General features: G+C 38.3%; 1 protein-coding gene across 3 annotated transcripts in view; it reads right to left on the reverse strand.

Annotated features, from left to right (window-relative positions):
* ST6GALNAC3 (ST6 N-acetylgalactosaminide alpha-2,6-sialyltransferase 3) overlaps window positions 1-24,971 on the reverse strand; it is a 591,798-nt gene that overhangs the window by 225,831 nt on the left and 340,996 nt on the right. For all 3 annotated transcript variants that reach the window (XM_070467900.1, XM_070467901.1, XM_070467902.1), the window contains exon 3: window positions 14,371-14,780. In XM_070467900.1, the coding sequence (XP_070324001.1) occupies window positions 14,371-14,780 (410 nt within the window). The remainder of the gene's footprint in view (window positions 1-14,370; window positions 14,781-24,971) is intronic.

Here is a 24,971-nt window from a genome sequence, read left to right on the forward strand (position 1 = left end):
TGTTCAGTCACTAAGTCATGTCCAACTCTTTGCGATCCCATGGACTGCAGCACGCCAGGCTCCTCTGTTTCCTGTCTCCTGAAGTTTGCTCAAATTCATGCCCATTTAAGTCAGTGATGCTATCTAACCATTTCATCCTTTATGCATGGGTGTGTGCTAAGTTACTGCAGTCGTGTCTGACTCTGCAACCCTATGGACTACAGCCTGCCAGGCTCCTCTGTCCATAGGATTCTAAAGGCAAGAATACTGGAGTGGGTTGTCCTGCCCTCCTTCAAGGGATCTTCTTGACCCAGGGATGGAACCCACGTATCCTACGTCTGCATTGGCAGGTGGATTCTTTATTACTAGCACCACCTGGGAAGCTCCTCATCCTTTACAGTGAAAGTGAAGTGAAATGAAGTCGCTCAGTCATGTCCGACTCTTTGCGACCCCATGAACTATAGCCTACCAGGATCCTCAGTCCATGGGATTTTTCCAGGCAAGAATACTTCAGTGGGTTGCCATTTCCCTCTCCAATATATACTTCTCATTAAATCATATAGTCTTCTCCTGCTGATTTCTTCATAAGAAAAACATACAATGAATGAAAAAGGTAATGACAATCATCATAACTTATTGTCCTTAGGTTTTATGGTTTTCCACAAATCAGCAACAGCAATCATCTCACTTATCCCTTTGGAATGTTGAGTCCAAGAATGGAATATTATCCACTATCTTAATTTTACGGATATACTCCCCAGATAACCACCTGACCCAGATAATTCAGGCAAAAGAGAAATTACATGTTAGTGGAGATAATGCTATGATGATGGCTCTTGTCAAACAGTGCTGATATGAACTCAAAATGAATATAATTTGAGAGAAATAGATGACAGAGGGATAACGACTAGCTCATATACTGTCAGGGTAATAAATATCTAATGAACAAAATTGTAAAGCAAATAGTAGGTTGAACATACACCCAAATGTTGATTCTTGACTCAGAGTCAGAGAACAGAATGATTTGTGCCTCTGTCTAGAATGATAAAGCATCACTTCTTCATAAGCTAATGAGTAGCACCATCTGGCATGATTACAGAGGAGCAAGTTTGTAGGAAAGGGAAGAGTAAAATGACAGAGCTGCAGTAGGATTTTCACAGGAGGTTAAAATATTCCTCACCATTAAAAATAATCATAATAAAAATAACTTCAGATGCCGACAGAACACTATGCCAACAGTATAAAGATTATAGGACCAAATGTATTGAAAACAATTGAATATGATTCCTGCTATTTCAGAATCTTTCTCTATCCAGTGGCTCTCAAAGTGTGGTCCCAGGACCACCAATGACAGCATTATCTGGGAAGTTGTCAGAATTGCAAACTCCAGAATCTTGTCCAAGAACCATCAACTCAGAAACTCTCGAGTTAGGACTAGCAATCTGTGTTTTAACTAGCCCTCCAAATGATTCAGGTGTAGGCTCATGCTTGAGAGCTATTGCTTTACAAGCCCAAAGAAGAGTAAGAGATTTTTGCTGGATACCAAAAAAATTAGCTAATTTGGTCTATTCTGTTTAAACAGCTGGTCTATATGCTAAACAATAAAAATCAGTCAAACTGGTTCCTTGAGTAACATGATGATCTCTTCAAACAAGAGGGCCGCCATCCTAGTATCCTTTTGTAGAACAAACGCAGACCAGTTTGCCTTAAACCTGTACCTTGATATAGCAAACAACTCATGGTTACTAAGGGGGAAAGGACGGAGGAATACATTAGAAGATTGGGATTGACTTATACACACTCTCTACTGTATAGCACAGGGGATTCTATTTCATGCTCTGTTATGACCTATATGGGAATAAAATCTGAAAAAGTGTGGAGATATATATATATATCTGATTCATTTTGCTATATAGCAGAAACTAACACAACATCGTAAATCAACTATGTGTATGTTAGTCACTCAGTCATGTCCGACTCTTTGCAACCCCATGGATTGTAGCTCACCAGGCTCCTCTGTCCATGGGATTCTCCAGGCAAGAGTACTGGAGTGGGTTGCCATTTCCTTCTCCAAAATCAACTATACTGCAATTTAAAAAATTAATTTAAAAATCTGTACCTTAACTGTATGGTTTCTGAACACATGTATTTTCTTCCTTTTAAGCTAAGTTTTTAACCTACTTTGGCAGACCCCATGAGACAAGTTTTGCAAGTTTGCCAGAATCCTTTATTTACTTAATTGGTTTTCCATCCCTTGCTCATTCATTCAGCAAATATTAAGTATCTACTAAATGCTGTGCACTATTCTAGGTGCTGGGAAATATAAGTCACAAAAGCAGACAATGATTCCTGCTCTGAAGGAGCTTACATCCTGGTAGAGGAGAATGACAAAAATAATAAATGATAAAATTCATAAGTATATAAAATGTTAGAAGGTAAACAATGCTATTGGGGAAAGAAAGGAAACGTTTAAACAAAGTAAGGTGAACTGGGAATGCTGCTTATGAGGTGTGGGGATTTCAATTTTAAGTAGCATCATGGTAGACTCACTGAGTGGGTGACAGGAGCAAAAGCTTGAAGGAGTTGATGCAGTTGATTATGCAATATAGGAAGAGAAAGGTGATTCAGCAAAGAGCTGAGATGAAGGCCTGTAGGAGGGAGCTTGCCCAGTGTGTTTGGTTCATAGAGGTCAGAGAGGAAACAAGAGGTCAGATCACCCTGGAAAGCATTATAAGTCACTGTAAAAACTTGTGCTTTTACTCTAAGAGAAACAGGGGACTAAGCAGAAGAGTGACATGATCTGAATTCTGCCAAAGCACTTATCGGTTTTCCTCTATGTATAATTTCATCAACCATTTATGAAACAGATTAAAAGACACTGCTACTATTTTTTTTCTTTTATGTTCTTCCTGAAGTTATTTAAAAGTATTTTCACTAAGGCAATTCACTTTCTTTGTTGTCAGTGAAGAAAATGTTATCTAGAAAATAATTAGAAGATAAATTGGGCAATGATCAGTTTTTTTTCCTTGGGTTTTCTCTTTTCTGCCTTCTGTGGTGGTTGTTGTGTTTGCTGCCTAAGGTCCAAGAGTACAACCTTGGGTCCTAGGAATTGTTTTTTTCCACTGGGCAACTGACAGCTAACAACTGTGAGTGAAGTCTTGCAAACTGCTTTGTCACTGAAGTGAAACTAAAATGGAAACCTGTATTTGAAGAATGGCTCTGTCACTGACTTATTAAAAAACCAGTGCCCAGCTACAAAATCTCCAGAAAAGGTAATAGTCTTGCCAACCTTTGGGTAAGACAGAGCAAGGGGTGGTCTGTCTGAGTAGAACTGTGGAAACTTTTCTATCAAAATCCAATTCTATAACTTGCCTCACTTGGTAATACTGTGACCCCTATATACTGAAGAAAAGTATTTGGAAATTCACAAGTATTTCAACAAGTAGCAAAGGGACTTGTAAACTTAAAGACTATTGGTATTATTTCTTTCACTCTTTTACTCACTCGTTTATTCATTCACCTATTAAACATTTACCAAATACCTATTAGAGTCAAACATAGTGTCAGGTGGTGGGGAAACAAATATATAAGAGCTGATATTACCTTAAAGAGTTTATGGACTACCTGGAAGATTAGACATAAATGACAATAATGCATGATAGATAATGATAGCTTTTATTTTTAAAAAGTCCAAAGTCTGCGGACTCTAAGAGTAGGAAATGAGTTCTAATTAGAGGTATTTCAAAAGGTTTCATGGAAGAGGTAATATTTAATTTAGTCATAAAGAATGCATTTGTGTGCATGGTGATGGGAGTATGTAAAATTTAGACAGAGGAGCAATTATTTCTACAAAAGCATAAAGGCAAGATGGTACTCGTGGTCACCCATGTGAGAAGCAAAGACTTCAACTGGAGCAGCACTGGCGGTAATGACAGAAGAAAGAAAATGAGTAGTTGGTTGAGGCCATTTCAAGGAAACCTGAAATATCTGTGGGCCATTTACTTGAAAGAAGTAGAGTGAAAACACATTCGTATGCTGCTACTAACTGCTAAGTCACTTCAGTCGTGTCCGACTCTGTGCGACCCCATCCTTGGAATTCTCCAGGCAAGAACACTGGAGTGGGTTGCCGTTTCCTTCTCCAATGCATAAAAGTGAAAAGTGAAAGTAAAGTCGCTCAGTCATGTCTAACTCTTCACGACCCCATGGACTGCAGCCTACCAGGCTCCCCCATCCATGGGATTTTCCAGGCAAGAGTACTGGAGTTGGGTGCCATTGCCTTCTCCGCCTTTGTATGCTATTTGATGGTAAACCAACACTGTACTAGGTCTGAAAATAAAATGCTAGGTCTGGAAATAAAATGGACGTAAGCAACATCCCTATTCTTAAGAATTGTGTTGTCTAATGAGAGAAATGGACAAATAAACACAGTAAGTTCAGATAAATATCCTCATTGAATTCTTAAGGACTTCAGGGCACAATGTTTAAATGGCCGGGAACAGGTCATAGTCACAAAATTGGAATTCAATTACAAGCAGATTACCAAGGTTATTTGAGAAATAGCTAGTCTTCCCTTATATATTTCTCTGATTCAAGGGACAGTGAAATATCCCGTCTCTTCATTCAAAGCAGTCTCAAATAGTGCAATTCAAAGTATCATCTGGAGATTAACAGCACTGGCCTGGCCTGGGAGCTTATTCAACGTGCAAACTCTCAGGATTCACTTCAAATCACCTCAATCAGCAGGTGACTGAAAGCACACTCAAGTCTGAAAAGTACTGTAATAAACAGAAAGAAGGGAAGGGAGGCAAGGAGGGTGAGAGAAAGCAAGGAAGGGAGGGAGGAAGGAAGGAAGAAGGAAAGAAAGAAAAGTACTGTACAAAGAGGACTCGTTTCTCAGAACAAAAAGCTAAGAAGGTAAGTCCATCAATAATACCACATCTAATAAAATCTCTCATGTTTGTTTCCAGAGAAGTAAAAATTCAACTCAGTAAACATGTGTAGAGCTCCTACAACATCTCAGATACTATGCAAGTTGCTTTGAAATGGCTGCCCAAATAATTAAAATACTAGTAGTACAGATGGACATGGTATAGATTGAAAAGTCTCAAGAAAACAACTCTGTCTTGAGTCCAGGCACACAAGAATTGAAGAAAAAAGAAATTGCCCCTGGTTCATATGTTTTACGGACAAATACATAATCTTTCTTAATTTTTTTGGTTTTTATCTAAACTTGAAGACAGATGAAAAAAAATTTTTTTTAAAAAGGAGGACAAATCCAAATTATAGTAGGAATTAAAACAACTGAAGAGATAAATCTTATGACTTAAAGAAAAATCCCATGGCTATAATTAATAAATAAACAGGAAAAAAAAATGAAAACAAAAACCTTAAAGCCTTTATAAAGTTAAAAGTGTAGGTATGTTCTAATGAATCTTCTGATTGAAGGCCTATTTGTCTTTGAGTTTCACACCCTTTGTAGTGTTCAAAAGCCTTTATACTGAGGGAGTGTTCAGCATAATTGTCTATTGGGATGTCTTTCTACACAGCATAATCTCACTGTGTATGGAGCTATTCAGTCAAGTCATATCCTAAAGCCCAGGAGAAGATCAGTCTCCAAAGTAGACTAGTTGCAAGTTTTGATTTCTACAACTACCAGTAGTCTGATACACTTCCTTTTAAAAATATGGTCACTGAATTAAAGATGTTTCTCTTGTTTTAATCCTAAACTGTCATGTCAAATATAGTTTCACCTAGTATGTACCTGCCTGCACCTTTGCCCAAATGTGTGTATTTTTAAACATGAAACAGTTCAGTACTGATATCTTGGTAAATTACAAACATCCCTTCCATCTTCCCATTAATAAAATAGATTCTTCCCTCTTTTTATTGAAATTTTAATTTCCAGTCCATGTGTATTATAGAGGAGGCTTAATGTAGGTCACTAGATGCCATCATGAATAATGGGAAAAAGGAAGTCTCCTGTTTCCTAATGCCTGTTAGCATGAAAACACAGCCCTGGATGCCTTATTATGCTTTTTGACTCAGGAGTCCTATGGGTCTGCCATAACTGCTGTGTGAACTCATTGTTTCTGCCAAATACATCAGCTGGGGTGGGAACATTAATTCATGTTAACAGAGATGTGTCAACGTTGCTACTGAAAAAAGTGCTGAGATGTTATATTTGCAAAGATCATCTTTAAAGGAAAAATACTGTTTTTAATATTATATTCTGTCTCTCAGTCCAAGAATTTTTCTACTGTGCCTATTTTCTTTTGGGCCAGGTTTTCCTGAGATTAGTACCCATTTATCCTGAGTTAGAAACAAGTAGGCATCTTTGTTTTTGAAGTCCAGGTAGAATAACAGTACCTTTTTGGGCAACTAGGCATGGGTCTGTGCCTTGTGGCTGGCTCTCTGGCTCACACAGTTTCTGATTTTTGTTTCTGCCCCTACCCCCAGCCTTGCTGTACTGCATTTGTTGAGGCAGTTTGCCTGTTTTGTGTCTCAACAAAGGAGGCATTCAGGGAGTTCCCAAATTCTCGAGGGAAAGGCTTGAAAACTCTTTCCACTCTAGGAACTACTAAGGTTTGCAAACCTAAGGAATGTGAGCTAATCTAATCCCTAAAATTGATCACACAGTAGCCCAAGAAACTTTCAAAATGATCAAAGCTATGTCAACTGTAAATTGGCTCTTGACAAGAGCATTTGCCAGTGAACAACCACAACAAGGACATTTGCCTCTGTGGAGACTGAGCCCCGTGCTCCTCCAGCTGTTGACCTTCAACACCCCCTGAGGTAATTCAGGGTGAAGTGAGACACTCTGCTCCAGGGATTCTGTTGGAAATGGTCTTTAGGTAGTTAAATATTTTCAGAAACTCATTTCATGATCCAAATCCTTGCATCTCTTCATATCTAGAAAAGCACCAAATCCCTTCTTGCTAACATTAGCTTCTCGTGGCTAGCAGAAAACCTTTTGTAAGTAAGCACTTGACTGCACTGAACTCCTCCTTCACCAAAACCTTATATATTGACCTTCCCCAACTGCCTCTTTGGAGCATCTCTCAGAGCTATCTGCGGTACTGTCTCCCTGCCTGCAGTCCTCATTTTGCCCCAAATAAAACTTAACTCACAACTCTCAAGTTGTACATCTTTTTAGTTGATGGCTAAAACAGCGAAGCTGCACTTAAAACCCACTGCGCTGCACTTAAAACCCACACCGGATGACAAAACCATCTCCAACATCAGATGGGGAAAAACAACACATTGCTGATTTCTTTTTCTCTCTGCAAGATTGAATGGGAATAGATGGAGCACACAGACAAAGGCTAGCCATGCATGGTTGATACTTACCAATCTGTTTCTCACTTTGACAGTGTCTTCTGAAAGTGACTTTTGTATATCCTGTTTTCTAAATGCTTTAAAAGTAACTCCTTCCCTTCACATCCTTTGAACCTGAAGCAGTAACATCTTGAAACATTGATCTATTTGCTGCTAACTTTCATTAATTTCATCCATTCCTGAAGGCAGAGCCACATTTGTGTCCACTTAATGAAGACCTATTTAGGGCAGCTCAGGGCCCTTAATCAGGCCTGAATTAGCTTTGCAGTTTTAATAGGAAATATAGCTTTCTCAATTATTACTTAATTCAATAATATGCCCACATTTGCTAATGTATTACTAAAGTGGGAGGCAAGCTGCAACTGCCTATCTGTCCATAAGTAAGCAGAATGTCTCACACGGGCTCTGCTACCTCTCCGGGACAGTTAATATTCATTCTGCGTCTGTACATGGCCAGGCACACAATCCCATTCTTCAAATGTTGAAAGTAGCAGCATGTGCCAGTGTCAGCCCCACAGCACCTCTAGGGTATTTCAGTCTCAAGATGTATTAATGCAAATGTGTAAATGTCAGCAAACTAGTATTATGTATGCACACCCATCATTCAAAGGGGGAAAAGAGATCCATTTTGGTTCAGATTATTTTCACTCAGTTCAGTTCAGTTGCTCAGTTGTGTCCGACTCTTTGTGACCCCATGAACTGCAGCACTCCAGGCCTCCCTGTCCATCACCAACTCCCGGAGTTCACCCAAACCCATGTCCATTGAGTTGGTGATGCCATCCAACCATCTCATCCTCTGTCATTCCGTTCACCTCCTGCCCTCAATCTTTCCCAACATCAGGGTCTTTTCCAATGAGTCAACCCTTCACATCAGGTGGCCAAAGTAGTGGAGTTTCAGCTTCAGCATCAGTCCTTCTAATGAACATCCAGGACTGATCTCCTTTAGGATGGACTGGTTGGATCTCCTTGCAGTCCAAGGGACTCTCAAGAGTCCTCTCCAATACCACAGTTCAAAAGCATCAATTCTTCGGTGCTCAGCTTTCTTTATAGTGCAACACCCACATCCATACATGACTACTGGAAAAACCATAGCCTTGACTAGATGGACCTTTTTTGGCAAAGTAATGTCTCTGCTTTTCAATATGCTGTCTAGGTTGGTCATAACTTTCCTTCCAAGGAGTAAGCCTCTTTTAATTTCATGGCTGCAATCACCATCTGCAGTGATTTTGGAGCCCAGAAAAATAAAATCACCCACTGTTTCCACTGTTTCCCCATTTATTTGCCATGAAGTGATGGGACCAGATCCCATGATCTTAGTTTTCTGAATGTTGAGCTTTAAGCCAACTTTTTCACTCTCCTCTTTCATCAAGAGGCTCTTTAGTTCTTCTTCACTTTCTGCCATAAGGGTGGTGTCATCTGCATATCTGAGGTGATTGATATTTTTCCCAGCAGTCTTGACTCCAGATTGTGCTTATTCCAGCCCAGCATTTCTCATGATGTACTCTGCATATAAGTTAAGTAAACAGGGTGACAACATGCAGCCTTGACGTACTCCTTTTCCTATTTGGAACCAGTCTGTTGGTCCATGTCCAGTTCTAACTCTTGCTTCCTGACCTGCATACAGGTTTCTCAAGAGGCAGGTCAGGTGGTCTGGTATTCCTATCTCTTTCAGGATTTTCCACAGTTTATTGTGATCCACACAGTCAAAGGTTTTGGCATAGTCAATAAAGCAGAAATAGATGTTTTTCTGGAACTCTCTTGCTTTTTTGATGATCCACCAGATGTTGGCAATTTGATCTCTGGTTCCTCTGCCTTTTCTAAAACCAGCTTGAACATTTAGAAGTTCACGGTTGACATATGGCTGAAGCCTGGCTTGGAGAATTTTAAACATTACTTTACTAGCGTGTGAGATGAGTGCAATTGTGCATTAGTTTGAGCATTCTTTGGCATTGCCTTTCTTTGGGATTGGAATGAAAACTGACCTTTTCTAGTCCTGTGGCCACTGCTGAGTTTTCCACTGCTGTATTTTTACTACAAGGCCTTTAATTCCAAAGTTTCCTGGTTTGTTGAAGGTGGTTGTTTCCCAGAAAAAAAATATTTGGTAAGTGAAGATATAACGGTGACCACTACCCAAAGGGCCTAGAATTCCAAAGAAAGCTGAGCCCCAGAAATGAACAGAGAAAGGGCAAGCAGCCTCTTTTTTTGTTCTCTCAGTCCTTCCCACAAGGTCACCCTAATTGACAGGCCAAATAATTTTATTCTGATAAGACAGCAAATTAAATTTCATTTGGTTTGAAAAAGTATTCCAATATGTGTATGAGTTGGTCTAAATTCATTCTAAGAAATTAACAGGGTACAGATTTCTTTTATTACTTCATGTTTTCTCAATAACAAATTCCTTGAGATAAAAATTAAAACCACTGGAAAAATGAAAAGATGCCCATGGTAAATGGAGGAGGGGGCTTATATTTTTTAAAAGGATTTTGATAATTTGAAGAAACAAGCTGAGAGGCAAATATTTCTTTGAAGAACTCCATTTAATCATTTTCCTATCATGAATCACTTTAATGACTAGGGACACATTTTTATTTAACTCTATGAATTATACACCATAGTGGTGACATAATGTTGCCACTAAAAACCTGATGATGAAAATTAGCACTTACCTCCAGAAAGTGCAGGCAAATCAACCAAATAGTTTACACAAAAGTCAAATTATACAGATATTCCTTTTTCCTCACCCCTTCATACCTGCAATGATGTATTCCACTTAATTTTATTTACTTACGAGAAAAAATTTTAAACTTTTGTTAGGATATAACTAATACACACTTTGTGAGCATGGACTCACACAAATGCTTGTATTAAAACAACTTCTTTGATGCAGAATAATCTTAAAATGTTTACAGTAATCATATTTCTGGTTGCAGTGTCACTCTTAATTCTAAGAGTGTTGTATGTATACTGTGGGATAAAGCACATGAGTATTTACATTGGTGTTTCTAGAACCTGTGATTGCCAGCAAAGCAGAGAGAAGACAAATGTAAGATAGATGAGGTAAAATAAAAACCTGATAGTCCTGAATTTTAATTGGAAGTTTCAATTTGAACTCATAATGATTTTATTTTTAAACAGTATACACAGCATATGTTGTTAATATACTAGTTCAGTCTAATGGAAATACCAAGAAACAAAGACCAATCCAGTAGTTATGAGTATCTGTAGAGCCAAGATTATGCTCTCTTCAATACTATCAATAAAAGGACCAAAGTTCTTTGGGAAAAATGTCTGGATTTGGCATGCATCAGGATATGTACAAGAAAAGCCTTAAACATCATATAATAATAGGAAACAAAAAAGAATTTGCAAGACTGGTTTACAAAACTACTAAAGACATATCTAAAGGATGCGAAAGCCAATTTGAAGACATTCCCATAGCTCAAAATAGGACGATTTAAGCATAAGAACATAATTTTAATGAATTAAGGTATTTCAAATAGGTTTAAGTACCTAAGTCGATATGTAAATACTGAAAACAATAAATTTACTGGTCATTTTTTGGAGGATGATGGTGTCAATGTCTTAAAACTAGAAAATTAAGAGAAAGAACTTGTACTATCTTCTATCTCACAGTAACCAAATGGTTGATGACAGCAAGTTTATAATGTATATCAGCTAATAAGTGAAAAAGAAATCATGAAATATCACCATTTTGCACCATAATTCTAATGAATTACTGGATCTAGACAATGATCATTAATGACTATTAACATAAAAAGAGAGAAAACAGTCTTCATTCTGATAGAAGTATCACCTAAGAATCTTGATTTAAAAAAACTTTTTTAAAAAATTAGACCCAAATCCAGTAAATCCTTAATATCAGTAAGTCCCCTACATAGAAACCTTCAAGTTGCAAACTTTTCAAAGATGTGAACATGTGTTTGAATGTCCAATTAAATAAGTTATTCATGTGTCTGGCATACACTGCCGTGTGTGTATCCTCTGTAAGTGGTTACACAATACTGTATAGAGTACTGGTAGAGTATCTTTATTTCAAGCCCAGGATGTCCAGAAGCAAGGGTGAAAGCAATGGTGATGTGGCTGGTACTGCTAAGAAATGCCAACTATTGTACGGTGCTACTGTACTTTTCAAGGTACTCTAAGATGAAAACCATTTTCTTTATTTCTTGTTTGTTTTTTATGTATTATTTCTGTAAAAAGTATTATAAACCTATTAGAGTACAGTACTATATAACCAAAGGTGTTAGTTGGCTACCTAGGTTAACTTTGTTGGACTTAAACGAACAAAAATTAGACTTACAGATTCACTCTTGGGATGGAACTCATTCATATGTAGGGGACTTACTGTACAGAGGTATCAAAGCAGAAGGAACATAGAGGGGCACTCAGCAAAATATAGATCGTGGATGAATGACTAGATTTTTTTCAATAATAAAGTGAGAGTGAGAGAAAAGAAGCCTTAGATTAAGAGAAATATAGGAAACATATCAATTATTTATAATGTATAGACTAATGCTAATCCTTATTTGAACATGTACAGACCTTAATAATAATCCTGAGTCAAATAACTGTTAAAAATATTAATGAGATCATTGGAGAAATTTGAAAGCAGACTAAATATATATTGTTATTAAGAAAGTATACTGATTTTTATGTGGGGCAATGTCACAGTGTTTATTTTTAAGAGTCTATCTTTTAGAGATAAATGCTGAAATATTTATGAATGAAAATAATATGATGCCTGGCATTTGCTTCAAAACAAACCTTGGGAAAGGAGAAAGCAAATAGAGGTATGGATGGAACAAGACTGGCTATAAGTTAATAATATTCAATCTGAACTGTGGGTACACAGGAGTTCATTACAGGATTAGTCTAAGTGTGACATTTCCCTTCATAAAAAGTTAAAAAATGTCTCTGTTTGAAATGTGGAAATGAACATCAGGTCACTAAGGGAAATCTTTAACAATCAAATCAACACAGCTATATTTAGGACACAGATTAAAATCACAATGGAGATAGCAGCCCTTGAGATCATTTTGGTCAGCCTTTTGTTATTCAAATAGGTTTTACCGAACCTATCCATTCTGCTCATTTCTGTTATTCGATTGTCTTCTTTGGTCTGGTTGCAGTATTCAGTGAAACACTAGACAGGATTAGATTTGGGGGAGAAAACAGCTACAAAGTATCATAAAATCATTTTGGCTTGATTTTTATACTTCTGTTTTGGTAACTCTACGAAATGAATGATACCTGCAAAATTAACAACTGAGTTTTTCCCTACTATATAAACAGCTTTCCTCCTTACAGCCAGTAGGAAAATGAACCTCCCAAAGCTATTCTTTCCCAGCACTTGTTGCCCAGCCCACAGATCTGCAACAGTGCTGTCTCTGAAAGCTCAAAGCAAAACCAACATGATACAAGCAAAACACATGGGGACAGACAGCATGCTGAGTTCTTCTCTGATAGCCCTAAATTATTCAAGGGCCTATAGTTATGACTAGGTGATACCCCAAGGGCAAACTATTACTAATGAAAAACCAACTATACATAATTAACTGCATTGCTCTGGGCTAGTGAAAAAACAGAAATTTCCAAAGCCACTTGAGAATGATCGTATTTATATAAAATGATGATACAGGTGACCATATTTCTTTGAAGCACATACCTCCTCCTTTTATCCCTACTGCCTGGCTCTTTGGACCACTTATGCTACACTGATTCAAACCTAAACACTGGGAATCTTCTCACTAACTCTAAAGTGTAAGGGGCCATATCAACGGCTATTTATCTTGCATTTCATTAGAAGCTATGTATTTTTGGTGCTCAGAAGTAGAAAACACTAAATTTGACCTACATTAGCAACAGAAGAGTTAGTCCACATAAGATTTTTTAAATAATTACCAGCATTAAAACTCTATCCAGAGATGTTAGAAACTCCTTCTCAAACACATACCCCAATACAGTTAAAGACTTAAATTTGATAATAATAAAGGATAAAAGATATACGTCTTGAGGAGATGTATACCCTTCCTTGTATATCAGAATGTTAATATTGGAATTATAGTCAACGCTCAATTTATCCATGACATTGCACAGTAAGCAATATTCAGTGGTAATTCAACTTTAGCAATCAGTTTCAATATTTTTCCCTCAGCAGGTCTTTACCAGCACTAGATATATGAACTAAAATAAAAGATAGACTGATTTACAACTCTGCTTCTCTCTCATATACTGGTTACCTTTCTAAAGAAGAAGAAAAAAAGTAAGTTATATGGGAGAAGAGGAGGAGGAAGAGGGAGTGGGGAGGAAGCAGAAAAAGTAAGGAGCAGAAGAGAAAGACAAGCAGATCTCAGGAAAGGTGGTTTACAGAATGCTGCAGAAAACCAGATGTAATAAAAACATGCAAATTGGTTTTTAGCTAATTGAGTGAATGGTATATATATATCTCATTTCTCGTCAAGAACCCACTGTTAATGATTTTAAGTAACGCTTAATTTCAACATGATATTCTGCTTAACATGTTAAATGCTAAGTTATGGTGATCACAAGTTCACAAGCGCAGGGCCTATTTGCAGGCAAGAAGCTCTGCAAACCTTATTACAGAATCAATAGCCTGTTCTGTTTTGCGGTCTCAGTAAATTTTTGCCACAATTTCCAAAGGAGTTTAGGTCCTAAAGTTCCTTAACACTTCTATTTTGAGACAAAAATGTTTAGACTTCTTTCAGCTAATATCCAATTTACTCAACGGCAAATTGAACTAAATAAGAACAAACCTAAAGATACCTTGGGGAAGCAGTCAGTGTTTTTTTTTGGGGGGGGGGAGGGAAGAGGAGGGCCTTCGATCCAGTCAAAATGAAGAGAGAGGCTGGTGCAGGTAGACCAAAGGAGGCCTCACTGCTGGCTCATCAAGTAATCATAATAGTCAAAAACATGTAACAACCGGTTTGAAAAATAACCATTCATTTAATAGCTGGCAAAAGAACTCGGCAAAGACTTAGCATGAACGACAACAAGGCCACTTCTCAGAGGACTCACCTGTCTTTCCCAGTTTCCTTCTTAAACACTCCATCACAGTAACTCATGCGCTTCTCTGTGGTCACATAAATTTGGGCATTGGGATAGATGTCAACAGTCTTTTTCAACATGTTGTACACAATGCCATTGCCATCTTTCCTCATATTGCGGAAAGGGCCCCAAATAACATAAATAGTAGTGTTTGCTTCCTTGAAAAAATAATCAGGGTTTTTCAGCAAAAGAGGAACGCTGGTATGGGATACGACGCGAATCATTGTCATGCGGCCAACATCCTCTTCATAGCCCTTGGTGGGTGCATTGTTCATTCTCCAAATGCAGGATGACTGATCTATCTCGTTCCCCACCTTCTGGCCGACCATCTGACCTGAGTTTGACACAATGGCACAAAGATTACAGTCCAGTTGCAAAGGCTGAAAAACAGAAAGAGAAACAGGGCAGGGGTGGGGGAGAAATGTGTAAATTAGAAAGTTCCACATATCCCAACAAGTTCTTCTGGGAAAACAGAAATTCCAGATATTGTATATCATTGCTGAGTGTGGGAATATCTCTGAAATATATTTACACTAATCCAACACTAGCTCCACAGGATATCAAGCTTGGGGCATGCCTCCATTTAAAAACTGAATATGGATTGCTAAGAAATAATTTTCATTTCTCTTTCTTGTGTTGGTTTAAAATTCAATGAAAAAGCAGTCATTTGTTTCCCATTTTATATGATGCCTTTTCATTCAAAACTGTAATTTCAAATGAAATAAGGAAATACAGAAAGATTTGCTCTCTTTAATAAGGATGGTGGCTAAAAAAAGAAATGCAAAAGGAGTATATATGGGCATCAATTCTGCAGTTTACTTATATGTATGTAGTGATTGATAAAAATATAAAAAATTCAGCAAATGATGAGATTCTGAATTTTCAAAACCCAGAACTACTGAAGATAAATTTCAGGCTAACAAAAATATTATAGAGACTCTTAAAAAATTCCCTTGCATCACCATGGTTAAATAACCATCGTGCTCTTGTTTATTCCAGTTGGATAGGAAAGGCTTCTTTTTAAGAACTCAGGGAAGGCAGGTACACAGACTGTCTCCACCATCCTTTTATTTTTTTTTTATTGGAGTTTAATTGCTTTACAATGCTGTGATAATTTCTGCTGTACAATGAAGTGAATCAGCTATACCTATACATATATCCCCTTTCTATTGGACTTCCTTCCCCCTATTCTCCCCACTGTCCCACCCATATAAGCCATCACAGAACATTGAGCTGGGTTTCCTGTGCTATGCCAGAGGTTCCCACTATTTATCTATTTTACACATGATAGCGTATATATGTCAATCCTAATCTCCCAATTTGTCTCACCCTCCCCTCCCCCTGACTCCACCTGGTATCCACATGTCCATTCTCTGTGTCTGCATCTCTATTCCTGCCCTGCAAATAGTTTCATTTATACCATTTTTCTAGATTCCACATACTTTAACCAATGAGGTGACAGAGACTCATAGAGATGAAGTATCAACTTTCAGGGCTGGCAGGTGATAAAGTTGCATTGGTAGATTCAAATCTAGATCCAACCCTAAACCCACTGCTCTCTCCCTTTTTCTCTGCTTGTTTTTCCTTCCCAGGTGGCGATAGTGGTGAAGAATGACCCTGCCAATGCAGGAGAAAGAAGAGACGGTTTCGATCCCTGGGTCAGGAAACTCCCCTGGAGGGGGAGATGGCAACACACTCCATCCTTGCCTGGAGAATCCCATGGATTCTCAGAGGAGCCTGGCCAGCTATACAGTCCATGGGGTTGCCAAGAGTTTGACACGACTGAAGCGACTTAGCATACTGGCAAGCAAGCCAAACACAGTCGACTCTCTGTGGATGGAAAATACCACACCATCCGGCTTGCTTGGATCTGTGGATGCAGAACTGGAGCACATGGAAAGGCCATGGCATGGGATTTGAGCATCTGCAGGTTTTGGCATCCACTGGGGTCCTGGAATCAACCCCCCTCGGGTATGGAGGAATGACTGTAAATTCCTTTTACGATTCCCCAACACATAAAGAAGAGTGAACTGTCAAACAGTGAGTGATAAGGGGACAATGCACTTTGCTGATACATGCCTTTCTTCTTTTCTTTCTGTGAGATTCTACGTTTATATCTGATATGTGATCCCAGATTTCTTGGTGCCTATTGGTCAGTGGCCCCTTCCACACTGTGTATTAGTTGTGTTACAATTTTATTATTTAATTATGTCTGTCCACTAGAAAGTAAACTCCATAAGAGTAGGCTCAATGTCTGTCTTCATTTAACCCCACTCCTCAGAAATCCCTGGAATACCATAGTATTTCAAATATACAGTGGTCAAATTAGGAAATGAAAGCAATTTAAAGAAAAGAATTTATTAGGACCCTGAACATAAGAAAGAAGAGGACTTTTTCAATTCATCTAGAATTGCTGATTTAGTTTAAAAGAGAAAAGCAATCTGGAAGAAACACATCAGCATACCCACAGGTTCAATATAGGCGAGTGAATCTATTTATCTGACATGTCAAAATTAAGAATTTTTAAAAACCTTACTTATACAGCCCACAAAGGTCCATTGTGAAGTGCCTTAAAATTCTGCTATGAAAGGGACTGACTGTCCTTCGCTCCTGCTTCAGTAAGATTTCTAAACTAAGGTGGTCCAGGCACCAGGTCAGAATAGCTCCTCTCAAGGAGGGTGAGTGTATTAGGGCACTTGGCAATGGGATTTTCTAGGTTGGTGCCATAGTGAAGACTTCACCAAAGGGCAAATGGAGGCACATGGGGATGCCTCGTAGAACCAGGCATTGATTTAAGCCCCTTCCTCGTGCATTTAAGCCCGTTCCCTACAATCTTTGGGAAGATTGTAAGGAAGAATACAATGTTCTTCCTGACATCTATTAGACTTAGCTAAGTCCTCCAAACTCAGTCACACAAATCAACGCCTTATTTAATTTGTCACATGACACATTCCAACTTATCACCAAAATGCATATCATATGGTGCCAGGAGGTTAGGTTCCATTTAGTGTTCCAAGAAGTTGCTTCCCTGTATACTAAAAACATTTTGGGGGTACCACCCCCACACATTAAAAAAAATAAAAAAGAAAGATATAAAGGAAAAGCTTTGGAGGTGTTCTAATACCCAACAAGCTGCAATTTGCATTGGATTTCCAAGTCATTAAAGTGAATTAGCTGGCTCTGCTACAACAAGGCTCATCTAACTAATAAGAATCAGCACGCTGGTTTCACTTGACAATTGTAACCTCTGAGAGTGATCAATTAAGATATCACAGTCTGTTTCATGACAACATATCAGCTGTGCAGATATGAGGTCAGCAGCTGACTAATAACTTGAGGGCAAACATTGGGAACAATGGCCTCTTGTTTATATGCTGCTGCTAAGTCGCTTCAGTCCTGTCCAACTCTATGCGACCCCGTGGACAGCCATCCACCAGGCTCTGCTGTCCCTGGGATTCTCCAGGCAAGAACACTGGAGTGGGTTGCCATTTCCTTCTCCAATGCATGAAAGTGAAAAGTGAAAGTGAAGTCTGCTCAGTCGTGTCCGATTCTTAGTGACCCCATGGACTGCAGCCCACCAGACTCCTCCGTCCATGGGGTTTTCCAGGCAAGAGTACTGGAGTGGGGTGCCATTGCCTTCTCCGATTGTTTATATGACACATACGTAATTGGGCAGGCTGCTATGAATATAATGCCTTTGGGGGTAGATGGTGATTTTTAAATTGCCCCTTTCTTTTATGCTATTCACTTGGCCATATTGTCACCAAGGCCAGAGTTGTAAGAGACTTCCTTATGTCATTCTGCTTGGTCTCAGACCTGCCTAGCTGTCTGGCTTCCTGAATGAGGTACCAGGAGTCATGGCTGCAGGGGGTGACTGTTCTATTTACCACGTGGTTGCAGGAACCATCTTTACACTATAATAGGAGTGCAGGACTAGATGAATGAAACATTCCTAATCATAATCAGAGGCTTCAGGTAACATGAAGAGCTTGTTAAAGCACAAGGGACTCATTTTTATGTTTGAAGGCACTTTCAAACTACAGTAAGCCGTGATAAAAAGAAAGACACACCTGGGTACCAATGGATGGTTTGACCCAAGGGCTGCTCTTATCTGGTTATCTCAGTTCCTTTTATTAGCTTTATCACTGCATCTTGTGATCTCAACTTTCTTTGTTAAAATGTCCTGCTGTTTCTTGAGCTCATTTATGTTATTTGATTTGGGGCTTTTGCTTGAAAATTTATTCCATGTGTGTCCACTCACTCAGTTCTGCCTCAGTAAGCAGTTTCTTTCTAGATACAGGCCCTGGATTTTCTGAGACCTCTGGAAAGATTTAGCTGACTCCACTTTATCAAGCCCTATCATAATTTTGAACTCTCCTTTTCAGTTGACTTGTCCCTATTTTTTGTTTCTTTTCATTAAAAACAAATTTGACCTCTTTGTCTTTCCCTCTCGTACACTCAAAACATCATCAAGCCAAATGCTTTGCTTGAGCTTTGGCTGTGTCTATAAACTGAGATTACCACAAATATTCAGCAGACCATCTGGGCAGCTGTGTTCCTAAGAGAAATCTCACACATGTCAAATGCTTCCTTTCATCTGAAGTCTAAGATACTGATTTTTTTTTTTTTGGGGGGGTGGGAACATTATACAGGCATATCTTACTGTACTGCATTTCATTTTATTGAGCTTTATAGATACTGTGTTTATTTTTTTCTTTCTTTCTCTTTTTTTTTTTTTTTTACAAATTGAAGGTTTGTAGCAACCCTGTTTTGTCAAATGATGGATAAGTATATTTTAGCCATAGAGTATTTTTTAAGTTAATGTATGTACTTTTTTAAGACATAGGCTATTGCACACCTAACAGACTACAGTATAGTGTAAGCATAACTTTTATATACCCTGGGAAACCAGAAAATTCATGTGACTTTATTGCAATATTCACTTTATTGCAGTGGTCTGGAACTGAATGTGCAATGTTTCCAAGGTTTGCCTTATTTGATTTGGGTATTTTCTCCCTTTTCAAAATATACTACCTCTATACCTGCATATCTGGTAATAAATACTCAACTTGGGGAAGTTAATTCAGTGGTATCTAGTAAACAATTGCCAACTACAGATTGGCACTTACCAAGAGCATTGCCAACGACTGAACAACAAAGGCATTTGTCATCTGCCCTTACAGAGATTGAATCCCGTGCTGCTATCGCTGTTGACCTTCAACAATCCCCGAGGGAGTTCAGGGCCCAGTGAGGAGCTCTGTGCTCCAGGGGATCTGGTGGGACAGGTCTTTAGAGTTGGATGCTTTTCGGAACAGATTTTATGATCCCAATCCTTGTATCTCCTCATATCTAGAGAAGCACTAAATCCCTTCACAGTGACATCAGATCCTCATGAGTAACAAAAACCTTTTGTAAAATGAGTGCTTTATGGCACTGAACCCTCCCTTCACCAAAACCTTGTCTGTTGACTTTCCCCCACTGCTGCTTGGAGCATCTCTCGGGGCTATCTGAGCTGCTGCCTCCTGGCTGCAGTCTTCATTTTGCCCCAGACAAAACTAACTCACAACTCTCAAGCTGTACATCTTTATTTTTTTTTTTAGTCGATACAACCAAGTAATTTTTACCATGCACTTGTTCCATGCAAGGCTCTGTTAATTAATCCTAAAATAATTTTAGGATTTTAATCAGTGTGAATTTTAACCTCAGCATACAGCTCTGAGGTAGACAGGGATGTTTTATGATCAACTAGGGTCAATTCATATACTATTGGTTGGCTGAAAAGTTCATTTGGGTTTTTCCATAACATCTGATGAAAACCTGAATGAACCTTTTAGCCAACCCAATGTTTTAAAGGTCTAATGTACTGCCTTGAAAAACAAGTCCTTTCTCTGCTAAAACAAATCTTGACATTTGTCTCCTTTTTGAAAAAGAATTTGATTCCTATCTGACATGCAGGAAGAGGATGAGAGAGGCAAGAAACAGTGTGATGGAGACATATAAATATGGAGTATTATATTTATTGACATTAACATGATTAAATACCTAGTATGGGCCAGTCATCCTGCCCAGCACTTCATTACATTATTCCATTCAGTTCTCATAGTAAATTCTTCAAAAGTTAGTTTTTACTTAAAATTATTGAACTGAAATTGAAATGAACATGAAGTCCAGTGAGTACTAGACATCTTTCAGGTTAAAAAGACAGAACATATTATCTTTTGTGAAATGCACTCATAGCACTAATAAGAAGTGCAAGGTATTAAAGAAATATTTATTATGAATTTGCACTATCCCTAATAAGCATGTAGGCAAACACGTCAACTCTTACCCAGTATTATATTAAAACTATCTACATTAAATCATAAATCAATGCTTTAAAATATGCTGGTGGCCAAAAATTTCACCCGAAGAGGACAAAGTTTCTTAACTGATGAAAGTCTCCTCAGGAGTGTTAGGGTTTTATGTGGGGATAGAAATAATCTCTCCTTTCTGGCAATGACATTATGAAAGCATAAGAAATTATGTGGATTTTTTTCTTAATCTTTAAGTTTAAAATATGGCTGAAATTTCAGTCTAAGATAAACTAATCATGACTGATTTTATTAGTTTTAAAATTGTCCTCCCCATTTTTTACTCAATTTGCTCTTCAAACTTTTTTGTAACAGGAGTGAATTGTGTTTCTTTCTGAGACATTAAATTATTACAGCCCACGTCTGAGAAAGCACAAAGCCGTGATAGATGCCTTTATAAGCTGGTCTCCGTGGTTAAGGGACTACCTCTCCCCCATGCAAAGTCTCCTGGAGGTAAATTCACTTTAGAAGCTTACAGTGGCTACTTTCAACTCCCTCGGTAGCAAAGATAGCTGAGATGCCAGGCCCTCCTCTAACTCTTTGAATCGCTCCCCTCTCCATCTGTATGAAGATTCTAGGACACTGACTGCCTAGGTACTATGCTCATCCTTAGGTCATTTTACAGTCATGTGGATTTTTATTTTTAACTTTTCATAAGCATGGGCATTCAGCACAGAAATGAATTCTTGTTTGCACAAATGCCAAAGAATATAAGTGCAAGAGAATCCTTGATACTATGGAGGTAAGAGAGGACAATGTGGCTATTCTAATAGAGTCTGTGGTATTTTAATAATTAGCTTTATTTTCCTGTGACTAAATATTATTCAGGCAGACTCTAGAAACCATTTAACCATGACATGCCCAATTGATCCTTGTCTGGTTAAAAAAAAAATGACCAAAACTAACAGGTCATTCACTCTGATCAGGAAGTCTCACCTTTTATTGAGTCCAGTCACTTTTCTGTTCAAATTAGGACACATATAGTTAAAGACTTCTTTCTGTTTCTCTTCTCTAAATTTACACACACACACACACACACACACACACACACACACACACAGAGTCACCCTCATCCTGCAAATGAGACCGCTCATTCTCCTAACCACTTTTTCCATCCTGCTCCTTACCAACCAAACCACTCTGGAAAATTTCCCTTCTCTGTTCTTTGGGTAAGAAACTGAAAAATTGCCCTATCCTTTTTGAATGATATATTGGGACAACTGCCAAGCACTTTACATTTTAATCAGTAAGAAGAATGAAATATTTAACCTTTACTTTTTCCTCCATGAATAGGCTTATAGACAATAGAATAGATAATTAAAATCTGTGAATTAAAACTTGCAAAACAGTGTGGTTTCCCCAGCAAAGAGAAATGGCCATGTACGAAAGGTCACCTGTCAACTAGTTCTAGTTATTAAATCTCTGCATTTATCACTGTGGTGGCTCCATGGAAAACGAAGGTCAAGACATTAAATTATGAAATAGTCAGGATTAGAAAAGGTCACTAAAAACTCAACTAAAATTTAACCAAACCTGCTAATTCCACATCCTTTGAAGCAAGCAGACACAGCCAGGGATGAAACATACACTGGATGGAACTAATCCATCTCCCTATTTTATCCCCATATTCAAAATGAATTTCCATTTGATGTCTTGAAGTCTAAAATGAAACTTGCTCATCTCAAATAAAAACAGGAGCTTCAATAAATATTTCAGAACAAAATCATGTTTGAATCGAACCAGCTTAAATTATTAAAAACATAGTTTTACACCACTCTAAGGGTTGCTTTCACTTCAATCATGAGAATGCAATTTAAAATATTAGCAATGGGGCACTCCTGGCATCTTAAATGCTTTACAGGACAATTAGCAAATCCACCACTCACTAATTTCCTACTTTAATGTTGAAACAAATGAGATCTTTGCTTTTCATCATGCAATTTGAATGAATTTGAACAAAGCAGGTTGAACAAAGCTCCAGAGACACACTCTTCAGTTTGCTGTCATTTATTTCTCTACTCTTCCTGAATGTCTTTAGAGTTTTAGTTTTAGAGGCTTCAACATGTATAATGATGCCATTGGGGAATAGATTTTGCCTTTATTCTCCTTGATGTTCTTTTGAGGTCTTTCAAGTGAAAGGTACAAAAAAGGCATTAACAATCTGGCATTGTTTTTATTGCTTGACAAAGAAAAAAATGTATTTTAATTTTTCCCATGTTTCAGGAATGATTAAGCAAGCTGTTTTCATCCACACTGAGTCACTTTCAGCAGACCTCTAACTGTGAGCAAAGACTTGTAAAGATTGTTCTAAAGAGAATTCAACACAGTTCAACCAAGCCAGCCTATATATGTACTTCTTTGCCCCTCCACAATCCCGCTTCTTTCAGTTAATGCAGCTTTCAAAAGCAGTGTGTATAAATCATACAGTATGAGTAACTGCACATAAAAAGACAGATTTGCTAACCCACGGTTTGGCTCTGGCTCTCTGTGGATTTGGGATATGGCATTTACCTTGATTCCTACATGGTGGCATTATATCCAAGCATAAAACTTAACAGGGGGGTGCATAAAAATGTTAATGTCAAGAGATAATTCTAAAACCAGCAACATAAAACTCTGTTTCTCAGTCACCATTGATGATGTGTTCTCTTCATTTGGAAGTTCCTTTAAAAAATGGATCTGTATAATCACGCAGGCATGCCAAATGAAAGCAGTTTGCTTTCTCTGGTGCATGTGCGTTAAGTCACGTCTGTCGTGTCCGACTCTTTGCGACCCTATGGACTGTAGCCTGCCACGCTCCTCTGTCCATGGGATTCTCCAGGCAAGAATACTGGACTGGGTTGCCATGCCCTCCTCCGAGAGACCTGCCCAGACCCAGAGATCAAACCTGTGCCTCCTGCAGCTCCCGCATTGCAGGTGGATTCTTTACTGCTGAGCCACTGGGGAAGCCCCTTGCATTCTCTGGACTGGGACAAATGAGTCTTTTCAAACCAAAAATGAATTTTTATCAATAGACTGAGAAAATGGGAGTAATTCTCACTGTCAGGTCATAAAAAAATTTGACTAATTTTGAGGCCAGTTTCAGATCAGTTCAGTTCAGTTCAATTCAGTCGCTCAGTTGTGTCTGACTCTTTGCAACCCCATGAACCTGCAGCATGCCAGGCCTCCCTGTCCATCACCAATTCCCACAGTTTACCCAAACTCATGTCCATTGAGTCAGTGATGCCATCCAACCATCTCATCCTCTGTCATTCTCTTCTTCTCCCGCCCTCAATCTTTCCCAGCATCATGGTCTTTCCAAATGAGTCAGCTCTTCGCATCAGGTGGCCAAAGTATTGGAGGCCAGTTTACCTCTGGATTATATTTCCATATAGCTATTGCTGATTAGATAGCATTAAACACCCTTATATTCTGGCTAGAATTTGCTTTGGAACCTAGAAAGCTCATGTTACCTCATAAATGTTCTTAATTGTCATGTAGAATTTTTGCCAGATATATAAAGCTAGCGATAAACTGAACATGTGTTGACGAATATTCAACACAAGGTATTTTGTTTTTTGTTTTTAATCTTGTTCTTTTCTAAGCTGAAGAATGCTTTAGTGGGTTTATAGTTTGAGAGAAAGGGCTGGTGGAGATGAGAAATTACAAATACATGACAAAGGCCCACTAATGGAGTGAGAACCTAGAAAAGACAGGAGTCAATAACTTAAGGAATATTACTGATGTTGTTTAGTTGCTAAGTCATGTCCAACTCTTTTGTGACCCCATGGACTGTAGCCCGCTAGGCTCTTCTGTCCATGGGATTTCCTGGGCAAGAATACTGGAGTGGGTTAGCATTTCCTTGTCCAGGGGCTCTTCCAGACCCAGGGATAGAACCCAAATCACCTGCATTTGGCAGGTGGATTCTTTACCACTGAGCCATCAGGGAAGCCCTTGAGGAATATTACTTGGTCATAAAAAGAATGAAATATTACCATTTGCCACAACATGGATGGACCTAGGGATTATCACACTAAATCAAATTAAGGCAGACGGTGGAAGACAAATATTATGACATCACTTATATGTGGAATCTAAACAATAATATAAATAAACTTATTTATAAAACAGAAACAGACTCACAGTCATAGAAAACAAACTTATGGTTATCAAAGGGGGAATGGGTAGGGTGGGGATAAATTAGGAATATGGGATTAACAAATACATATTACTTTATATAAA

This window comes from Odocoileus virginianus, chromosome 5 (assembly GCF_023699985.2).
Source record: "Odocoileus virginianus isolate 20LAN1187 ecotype Illinois chromosome 5, Ovbor_1.2, whole genome shotgun sequence".
Taxonomy (NCBI): domain Eukaryota; kingdom Metazoa; phylum Chordata; class Mammalia; order Artiodactyla; family Cervidae; genus Odocoileus; species Odocoileus virginianus.